The 11,085-nt window shown below is 34.7% G+C and overlaps 2 protein-coding genes across 4 annotated transcripts; one reads left to right on the top strand and one right to left on the bottom strand.

Moving 5' to 3' along the window:
• Positions 1-11: 11 nt before the first annotated feature.
• On the top strand, positions 12-1,040 carry LOC108370227 (uncharacterized). Its single transcript, XM_017625516.1, has one exon. The coding sequence runs from the start codon at positions 232-234 to the stop codon at positions 508-510; it is 279 nt and encodes a 92-aa protein (XP_017481005.1). The 5' UTR covers positions 12-231; the 3' UTR covers positions 511-1,040.
• On the bottom strand, positions 1,041-6,958 carry Hmu (adipocyte plasma membrane-associated protein hemomucin). 3 transcript variants are annotated; one of them, XM_017625515.1, is made up of 5 exons: positions 6,665-6,958; positions 6,377-6,582; positions 6,005-6,305; positions 2,482-2,991; positions 1,041-2,351 (listed from the first exon to the last, which is right to left on the bottom strand). In XM_017625515.1, the coding sequence occupies exons 1-5, from the start codon at positions 6,778-6,780 to the stop codon at positions 1,754-1,756; spliced, it is 1,731 nt and encodes a 576-aa protein (XP_017481004.1). In that variant the 5' UTR covers positions 6,781-6,958; the 3' UTR covers positions 1,041-1,753. The 3 variants fall into 3 exon arrangements, with proteins under 3 accessions (XP_017481004.1, XP_017481003.1, XP_017481002.1); XM_017625514.1 differs by having other exon boundaries at positions 1,041-2,448; positions 2,579-2,991; XM_017625513.1 differs by having other exon boundaries at positions 1,041-2,467; positions 2,598-2,991.
• Positions 6,959-11,085: the final 4,127 nt, after the last annotated feature.

Below are 11,085 nucleotides of genomic sequence, written 5' to 3'. Positions count from 1 at the left end.
ATAAACATACATATTTAAAATACGATGAATCACTTAATGGTTGGCAAGTATTTAAAAATTTTGGTAACATTTCCATTTCAGCATCAACGCCCCCACTCAACGTAAACTCAGCAAGTAATCTCGTCCGACTTGAATGCTAGAAAGCAAGCGTATACAATTAACTGCAAATACTATTAGAGATTAATTTGCATATATACTCACACTCACCTTGCTCACACACTAATCCCTCAAATGGCTTCGACTAAGCAATCAAGACATGAACACGCTGGCGAATATGATGGCGAGCCCGGCTGTCATACACTGCACGAGGTTAACGCCATGTTCCGCCACTATTGGGACCCTACAAAATATTGGACATGTGAGGAACAAGGACGTCCAGCCAAACTACAACGCTGTCCACAATCTCATCTCTACATGGATTCACAAAACCAATGCGTTATGTATACCGAATGGAAATGGACAGATCCCGCCGAGCCGCCAAGCCGTCCGAAAAGCGCAAAAAGCACGTGAGATCGCTTGGAATGAATTTGATTTACAAAAGCAATTAATAGAAATGAAAGCTAAACGAAACGTGATTTGAGCTAGCACATGCATGCGCCAATACCTATGTACTTACATACATACATGCACAGTTAGATAATCAGCCGATAGTGGTGTTCGTGCTGCTTCGATGCTTGCACCTATGTACATGTATACATGATAGATAAGATTGTAGATATATTTATGCTTATAAGTATGCCGCAAATTTGTCAATGTGATGTAACAGTTCAGCAAAAACTTAGATAAGTTAACTCGAACACACCATAGTATATGTGTATGTATTTAAATATAGCCGATGACTGAACATTTGTTTTAAGTAAACAAATTTTGGATATTATTAATTAAATATTAAAAACTGCCGAGTAATTATGTAGGTAGTTCGTTTAAAAATGAATTATGCTTTATTTAATTTTAAAGAAATATTTATAGTTGTACAATTTAAAGGAAATAGTTTATGAAAAAACGCTTATTAAATACATAAATCATAGAAAATCTCAAAATCAGTACATGAAGTTTACTTTATTATTTCTCTCAAAAGTAAGATTTCGCATATTTAATGAGGGGAAAAGGAATTCATATCAAGTTTTTAAATTTAAAATTTTTTAAATCATACGATTTTGTGGAAATATACATATTCATTATATTAAGTTAGTACAATCGAGTACTAAATAAACTTAGTAGAACCAAAAGAGTTTCAAATTTTGTTCGAGCACAGATTCAATAATATGGTTTTCACAAAGATCCGCTGTAACTCTAGTCTTATACATACATAACTACCTTCTAAACCAACTGAGTTTACTGAATTATAACAAATTTTTATTATTCCGCGCACAAAAAATTTCTAAAAACCCTTTTGCATGCATTTGGGTGGAATGTATGGTTGTGGTTTTCACAATCAAAATAAAGTTCTAGCTGTATATTAGACTTGCAATGCTAATTGGAATGTATTCAATTATGAGCTATCATAAACAATCCTCAAAATCTTAAGCGGAATCATGCTGCAGTAATATTCTTAGCTTCGGCGGTGCGCTTCGGATGCGTGGAGCTTAACTCTGTTTACTCTGAATCGCTATACGTTTTATATTTACTAGATTATTGCTAATTTTATTGCTGCAAGCAATATTGTTACATGCCGGCGAATGTTGATGTTGGTATGTAAGTATTTGTTCGACACCTGGGATGGCTGATGATGAGTTAGTTGGTGTTAGTTTATTTAAAGTTCGATGTGTTCACCCGTTTTGGTGATCACTTTAAGTTTGTCGAATTTAGGTGGTTTGGTATCATTTGGTATTTCTTCCTTAATCGGTGCGGGTTGCTTGGGTGGCACACGCTTCGGCGCTGTGGTGGTTGTGGTAGGTCGAGCTGTCGTAGATGTAGACTTCGCTTTTGCTGTACCGGGCGCAGTTTTAGGTGCTGCACTAGACGGTTTTTTTGTCGTAGTCGTTGTAGTTGTTGGCGGTGTACGTGTCGTGGTTGTTGTAGGTTTACTAGTAGTTTTAGTCGGTTTCGAAGTAGTTGTAGTAGGTCGAGGCGTCGTTGTTGTGGGTCTTGGCGTAGTAGTAGTTGTAGTAGTCGATTGCGACGTCGTAGTTAGTGGTTTAGTAGTAGCAGCGGGCTTAGGCTTACTAGTTGTAGTTTGTGGCTTAACAGAAGCTTCCATTCCAACTCCTTCATACCTCACATTTCTGATTATGACGTCCGGCTGTTTGCTGGCTCTCGGAGATTTTACACGTGCCAAAAATCGATTGAAGGGTGAACCAAGATAGAGATGATCGTTGAATTCCAAGACATGCGACACTGCGCCCACGGACCTATCGGAGCCGTGCAATGAACCAACGATATTACCATTCCAATCCACTCTCACGATGGTGGCACGTTTGTGTGCCAAAATGAGTACACTCTCACAATGTCCAATAAAATGAATAAACTTNCCCCACGGACCTATCGGAGCCGTGCAATGAACCAACGATATTACCATTCCAATCCACTCTCACGATGGTGGCACGTTTATGTGCCAAAATGAGTACACTCTCACAATGTCCAATAAAATGAATAAACTTTTGTGTCAACTTATTTGGATATGCGTTGTTAATTAAACGGAATGGTAGTTCGAAGAGATTAAGCAAACGTGCTAAGAAAAGTCGAATGTTAGGAAAGTTGGAGAACAAATTAAAGGCGCTTGGATGTTCACTATCAACAGCCATTATCAGTGGAACCCAAATGCCTTCTGCATCCGGAGTCAAATTATCGGGTAGACCAGGTAGACCTTCTACAAACACCTCGCTTTGTCCTGCCTTGGGACCTTTCAAGTAGTACTTAATCAAACGCATGGCTCCAGTTTCGGAAACAATGATGAAATCCTCATCGGGGCTCAGTGCCAAACCGTTAGCAAAGAACAATTCGTCTAGTAGTACGGTACTAACGTTGGCAGCGCGATTGTATTTAAAAAGGCTGAGAATTAAAAAAATTTATATATTTTAAGATTTAAAAAAGCAATAAAATCAAAACTATAAGTACATAATTATTATTATTTTTTTCTTAGATTCAAATGTTATTCAGATGACCTTCATATGAACCAATTTATGTAGAAATGTTAGTTTGTCAAGTTTTACAACCTGATCCCTGCCAAACATCACATTCTCACATACACACATAAAAACATATATACATACATATGTATTAAGAACTGAAAGCAATTTTAGGCGATAGGTAAAATTCAATATGAGCAACCCCATGGTCAAGAACGCGACATTCGTACGCCTTGCGATGCAAAAAAAATAAAGCAACCGCCAATTATATGTTGTTTTTTTATGTTTCGATAGCATTTTAGAGGCAATATGTTTTGTACCAGGGACCATAAATAATAGTTACTTTTTTCAATAGTTAAACTTGGCCAGATATTTTTAAGGGAAAAATATAAGTATTTTCCTAATAATAAACAAACAGCTTATCCAAATTAAATAAGCTTGGTATCAACTGAAAGAGGACTAAAGTAGCTTTAAAACTGAAATGTTTAAACATGCAAAGCCAGCGGAAAGCCAGCTATTCAATAATATTTCAATAAAAAATGTTTTAATTTCTGTTTAAAAGCTATTTAAGTTCTCTTTCATTTGGCACCAAATTTTTTTTAATTTGGATAAGCGATTTGTTTACTACCCGGAAAGACTTTTATTTCGGACATAAAAAATATCTGGCCAAATTTAACTGTTGAACAAGTAATTTTTAGCAAAAACAAACCAACTTCAACTCTCATATAAAAAAAAAAAATATATATATATATATCTCATGATCAACTGATCGGATCTTAACCTGATTAGTATGGGACCACCTCTGAGACACTACCTTTCCGATGCAAAAATAATTATCGAATCGGTTGACGTGGTCCAAAGTTATGCGGTAACATACATAAAAAAAAAAAAAAAAAAAAAAAATATTCCAACGAACTGATAACCTCCTCCTTTTTTGGAAGTCGGTTAAAAAAACAACTGCTATTTACGGTCCCTGTTTTGTTCAAAAGGTAGGTTCTGTCGATCTTCTGTTTCCAATATATTGGCAAACAACGTGGGATCAAGAACGCGACAAAAAATGGAAGTTGTTCTCGACTGCTTCTAGAAATATGCAAAAATCCTCGAAACGCACCATACAAATTTAAAGTGGTTTATTTAAAACTAAAATAGATTAATTTCCCTTTCTTATGGTAGTTGTCATATTAGAAAATTTGCATTCAATTATTTTTTTAGCTTAAGGGCGAATTTAGGCGGCATCTACCACGCGACATTTTTTACGTGACGTTTGTAAAAACAATTAGTATATATACTTTATACTTTGACTTCAGCGCCAATTCAAGGTAAATTTTTTGAAAATCTATGCCTTATTACGTTTCAACTAGATACGCCAAATTCGAACCAAATCGGACCATAAATACGGGGTTTCAAAATATCTCGCCACTGGTGCCACCTAGCAACACTATTTTTCGCAAAAATGTCTTCTTTCTGTTCGTCAGGAAAAGCCAGCAACAAAATTCAGGGAATAAGGTATCTTACTCTCGTAGAGAGAAACTTACAAAGTTCAGCGCTAACAGGACTTTGCAGAAATTTGCAAGCTTCGCTGCCAGCTGGCGTCCACGGTTGCATTTCGAACATAATAATTTTCTTAATTACTTAAAGTGGAAAAAGACAAGACATATATATACAAATACATATTTCTTGTCATTCTAACTTTATTCAACATACGCTTCAATTTCTTTGTGTCGGATTTCCTATATCCGACTCCGATTACGAGTGAGTACAACTCTTTCAGCCCAGTACCTTACAAAATATTGGAACTAATTAAATTAATTAAGTAAACAAATATTTCCATACTTCTTTCATTAGTAAATCGCAACAAGATTGTACATTTTTAAATTTTACAAACTTGTTTATTCAAATTGTTGTTGACCAAAAATACAATCGTGTGCCACGATCCTGCTTACAAATTCTTGCTGGCAAAAATTTTCCAAGCACGAATTTGTAATGTCCCTCTAAAGAAAATGTCAAAATTTTGCTCTCCCTGGCAAGTATTTCAAGTTGTTTGTCCAAACGAACGCGATTTGTTAATATTTGGTACAAGCTTGCACAAGTTTTTTGCATAGAGAACAGAACTATAACCAGTATATATTTTAAAAAGCAGACAAATTGGCCCATGAATACATTAGATACATATATTTCTTTTATTTTTTTTTTGCGGTAGACCTTCCGATGTAAACACCCATGTCGGTTCAATATTGCAAAATATCCACTAATTCGATGCGACCACTTTGAGGGACACCAGATAATTATTATTATCATTTAGGTGTCTCTCACATTTTTTTTTTACTATTACTACTATTTAGTATGTTTTTTTTAATATCCGGTCTGTTTATCAGTTTATCTGGCTATGTTTATATTTTTACTGAGTACTGTCCCTTTGGACAGACTCAGTTGAAGTTACCCACTTCCTGGGCATGAGCAAACTCGAGCCGGGTTTAGAAGTCACTGCAACAACAACAACTAGAGGATAATAATTTTTAACCAGACAACCAGGCAGGTGTGAATATATTAATTGTAAATGATCCGCATGATTTTGAGATTGTTTGTATGTTATTAATATAAAATCATATAAGTATATACATATTTATATTAACGTTAACCAGTCGGCAAAATCAGAAAAGGAGAGGCCTTCTACATATGTGCACATTTGTGTCCAAAAGACTAATTTTTTGGAGACCTTCAAAAAATCAACAATTTCGGCGTCAATATGACGTCATCTAATACCTTGAGGAAATTATTATTTACGGAATCAATAGAACATGCTTACTTGTTGGCATTAGTCCAAAATAAAAAAATGCGCACTATTACATGCTAATAAAAAACCGGTTTTGCCTATTATCTATACTTAAATCTTTCATTTGCATTATTAGTTCATATAAAGTTAAAAATCCACTTACCGACCAGAGGGATTCACAAAAGAGGTGTATACCAAATCAAGAAGCAAGAAATCGGAACTTGAATCAGTCCAATAGATGTCACCTTTCTGATCCACAGCAACTGTGTTGAAAATTTTAGGTTTGCGATTTATACCTTTGCCTGGTTGTTCTTGTTGTGGAGATACCAGCAATTTCTTTTCATTGGTGTTAAGATTTACCTCCCATATTCCATAATATGCGTCGGATACAATCAAATTATTACCTTTCGTATCAAAGGCAAGTCCTAAAGGTCGACCGCAACGTGCTTCTTCAAATATGTCTTCTAAATATTGAGTAAAAAAACACATAATCACTTAGCAACCAACACGATTTCTTACTTGGAAAATAACTTACCACAGGGCTGTCCAATTTTCGCAACATGAGTTACATGGTCGGCAGTCAATTTAATAACCTCACCGCCATGAATGCCGGTATAAATCTCATTTTTACGAGCAATAAGACACTCTGGTCCATAGACACGCCCTTCCAAGAGGCGTTCACCACCATCTAGGTGCTGATTAGGCTCCAAGGCGCCTTTTAACTCTTTAGCAGGTGTTACACTGCAATGATTTCAAAAGTTTTTATTTGAATAAGTAATTGAATAGTAGAGCTAAAACTTTGGAGTCCAAAGTTTGGACTTACTGAAATTCTTTATAAGGGAAAGTGGTACGCGGTGGCAGACCCGGCAGCAAGATTACGATCAGAAAAAATATCATAAAATTCATAAGTCTAACACGAATAGCATGTAGCAGACCCATGTTGCTGGTTAATGTTAAACGATGCCAATACTAAAGTTTTATTAAAATCTTATTAAATTGTACAATTAATTGTATAAAAACCAGCGACTTTATTAAAAACCACTCAATCACTTTGAAATAACCTACTCTGCAAAATTATTCGGCCAGCGACACGAAGGCAATTTCACTACCAATGTTACCTTATCGGTCGAACCTTGAAAAACTCTTTACCTTTGTTTACAGCATGTAACACATGAATATAATTATAGTTTTAGGAAGTTCTCAAATAATTTGAGGGATTCCCAACGATATTGTTGTATGCCGTAAACTTTAAACACCTTAAAAAATATAAAAACGGGGTTCGCAAAGTACCATCAAAGTCATATTATGAATTTTTGCAGTGTTGAAAAATAGTTGGTTGTCATATCATGCTCTCTAAACATTTATTTAAGCTTTTAAAGCTTACGACATACAACAATAAGACACTTTGGACACCGTTGCGAAGCCCTGAATTGTAAAGAGGCGTTTTAATTATTATTTTTTTTTACAAACAAACTTAGAAAGTTTAAGGTTTAAGATTTAAGGTTTAAAAGATATATAAATTTAAGCATAATTTTAGCCCTCGATCGTTTTCGTCAATCTAAATACGCTTAATCCTTAGGGACAGAGGCTTTAGCTGAGTGAGTTTAGGGGGCATGTGAAGAAATGTTTCGAGTCGTGGAGTGTCTCTTCCCATGCTAGGCACTCGGTGGACCCATCTGCATCTAATCTGCTCAGGTGCGAGTTTTACCTGCTGCAGTGTAATTTAACTATTGTGGTTATCGTCCTGTTTAACTATGCCAATACAACGTACGAGAAAGCTAACTGTAGAGTTAAGTTTAATGTGAAAAGGAATTAGTAAATAACTATTAGAGTTTTCATCACCAACAGTTAAAATAAAATGACAAACAGAAAACTTTTTGAGCCATTAAAAAAACTTTGTATCAAATTCTTTTAATTAAAGTTAAATCTGTTAACGCAGAAACGGTATAATACATTTCGGTACATTTAATAAAAATAAACGCATTGGCAACGTCATTCATAAGTCAGCTGTTTGTTATCGAAAAAAACAGGTGAATTGCATGGTTGCATAAACAACTTACAAAAAGGCCTGTTTCTTAACTTTTTACAGCTGATGACAGCAGATTGGCGAAGAATAGTTTTCCTCGCAGAGATCGAAAGAAAAAGGAAAGAAACGAAAATTAGCAAATTTGCAATCACTGTATACACACACACACACTTCTTCAAATGCATGTACAAATACTTACATTCTGCAATATTTCAATGTGTTTTTTTTAACGATGCACTTATTTTGTTTTACTAAAACGAATTAAAACAAACTTGTCAACTTTTTCCTTGCGCGTTTTGAACAGCTCCTTTTTAAACATATGACAGAAAATTTCTGTTGGCAGAAATTAATTTTTTATTAATTTTTTTGGAACTTATTTCATTTTGTGAGTGATTTAAGTTAAGTGCCAACAGAAATTTTGCCAGCAGAAATTTGCTGCTCTCTCGTTTTTTTGTGCTCTCTTTTTGGCTCCCTTCTGCAAATTTTTTGTGTTAAGAGACGCTTTCCAGCAGAATGCAGTCAAAAATAATTTTTAAATAAAATAGATACTTCATATTGGTAAAAGTCCTTTAAAAACTGTTTTACGCGTACAAAATTGCATATAGTTTTAACATTACAAATAAAAAAATATACCCCTTTGCTGGTAATTTTTAATAAATAATAAGGTAGAGGAAAAAGTATTTTGTTTGTACCCAGCAAGATCGACCTAACGCATTTTTCAATACACTTACAAAATTGTCAATAAAACCCAAAACATTTGAATATTAACAACAAACATCGTATGCCATTCTTTTTTATAAAACGTTATTAATCGCAAAATAATATTTGATTGAAAAGAGACAACTACATATGGGATAATATAATAGTGAATTCCATGTAAAAGAAAGAGGAAACGACCCACACGTGAAATGATTATGCGTTTGGCATTACTGTCGTACCTAAATTGGAGAGCTAAGCGTTGCATTTTCCATTGTTAACGATTGTGGGCGCGCGCCATCCCCAATTCAACGCGGCGCAAATTTCAACGTTTTTTCATTTCCTCTCGTTTTTATTCTCGTTTCCTCCTTCACTTTTTTGTCCTTTCTCTTTCTTTGCGTCTTCTGCATCCAACTTTAACACGTAACGCTGTCAAAAATGAAAATGCCATTTACTCGGCGCTAGCGCCGCGTTATTGTGGGATGCTCCATACAAATTGTACGGGCATGAGGCTTTTTGACAGTTGTTTGCCGCTTGACGCGCCAATTTAGGGACGGCAGTTAGTTAACTTATAGGGTTCTTACTGGGTATGTGCTTCAAAACTGGAGTTGCAAATTTTGGTTAGTAGCATCGATGTTTCGATCCATTAGAGAAAAAACATTGCGGCTAAAGAGCATTGCCAGAGAAACATCGATATATCGACGGATTCCGATGTTATATAATTTGTTAAGTTCTACATAAATTTAAAACAAATTTGAATACGTTAATAATTATGATTAATAACATTTTCTTCAAAAAGGTATAAATAATAATTAGAACGGAGAAAAATCTTCATTCCTTCACCTTAAACTAATGTAAATCTCCCTTAAAGGATTTATATAAAAAAACAAGCCGCGTGTACTCGCGCTAAAAAGAGCGGTGTCAATTTTAATCTCACTATACCAACTTTAGCAGTTGTTCCAAATAACATAAGGTGTATTAAAATATTAAAGATTAATGTAATTTATTTTGTAGTTAGCATCATATCATTTATAAGAAGTGTCTTAACAAAGCTAAAGTAAATTTTCAAAAATCTTACAGCGATTCCAATATGGCGTCCAATAATTAAAAAATCATTGCATTTTCAAAAAATTTGGTATTTAGAGGTTCTTAAGTTTGCTCATTACAAATTTTAAACTGAGAGCCGATTAGCGGTGTTGCAATCGGCGCCACGTTCTGTATTTTCTCCACCATGTTTTTCGCGTATACACATGAACGAAAGACACAAGATCACGTAAGAACAAGAGAGTGAAAAAAGCCGATTTTTTTAGCGGGTTCTACGCCATCTTGTTTCACTGGAAAACGAGGGAAAAGTAAACAAAGCAAAGAAAACAACGAAAACCAAAATTAGCCAAAATTGTTGTCAGCCACTTTAAACGCACAATTTAGGTAAAATGATGCAACAAAATGCTTTAAAATGTGTTGTCATGTTGAATTAACTCTTCTTTACTTGAATAAAAGTGTAAAATGGTGGTGCTTGTGATGTAAACAAACGCTCAGCTGACGAACCCGCTTTCGCAAACTTTTTTCTCAAAACCAGTTACAAATACAACATCGCGTTCTTACGTGATCTTGTATCTTTGGTTCATGGCGTATACAGTTGTTAGCTGCATTTCAGTGATCGCCGATCGAGATGTCATTTATTATTTTACATTATTTGGAAAAGAAATATTGTTGTTGTTTTTTTTCCTGTTTAATTGAGGAAATTCAATTGACAGCACTGACAAATGAATACATACACAAATAAATTTTCGATTATGTTTAAAACAATTCAAGTTTTTGTATTGAATTTTTTGTTTACAATTTCTCTTTATCTTTTCAGTAGGGTTTGTTTGCACATTATCTTCTCTGTGCGAATTGATCGTGATAGATACGGATCTGAATAAGCGACTGGAACACGTCTGTTTGTAAAAAGCATACGACTTCAAACTCGCGTAAATGTACATATGCTGAACGCGATAGCGTGAAAGATCTGCGAAAAAATACGTCCGAGAGTGCTAAATATTGAATTTTAAATGCAACAAAAACGCTGTATAAGGGAGGCGATTTGGTAAAGAGAGAGCGAGAAAACTCTTTTCTAAGCAATCTTTTTATTATTGAATCATGAATATAAACTCATTTTCCAACAAAAAACTTTATTCGATAGTAAATTCCAAATATTTAAAAAGTATTTCGAATAGGAACTTATAACTTTTTTAGGGTACTGTTTAGTAAGTGGCCCACCTATTTCGGGGTATTGCGTCCAAAGGGGTGACCCGATCCAAAAAAAAAAATTCACACACTTGTAGCCAAGGGTCTACCCATTATTTTAACATCCACTATTCTAATTTTTGGCCACTAATTTATTTACAAATTGGGTTTGAAATATGCCCCATTTTGTAAAATTTGGAAATTAGCGTACATTTATCACTCCTATTCTCCTTAAAGCAGCCACTTCACCAATTCATTTTTGTATTCCCCTTCACTTTACACTTTACTCGATT

This window comes from Rhagoletis zephyria, unplaced genomic scaffold (assembly GCF_001687245.7).
Source record: "Rhagoletis zephyria isolate East Lansing unplaced genomic scaffold, Rhagoletis_zephyria_1.1 Rzeph_scaffold_04078, whole genome shotgun sequence".
Lineage (NCBI taxonomy): Eukaryota > Metazoa > Arthropoda > Insecta > Diptera > Tephritidae > Rhagoletis > Rhagoletis zephyria.
This window is presented reverse-complemented; position numbering and strand designations above follow the sequence as displayed.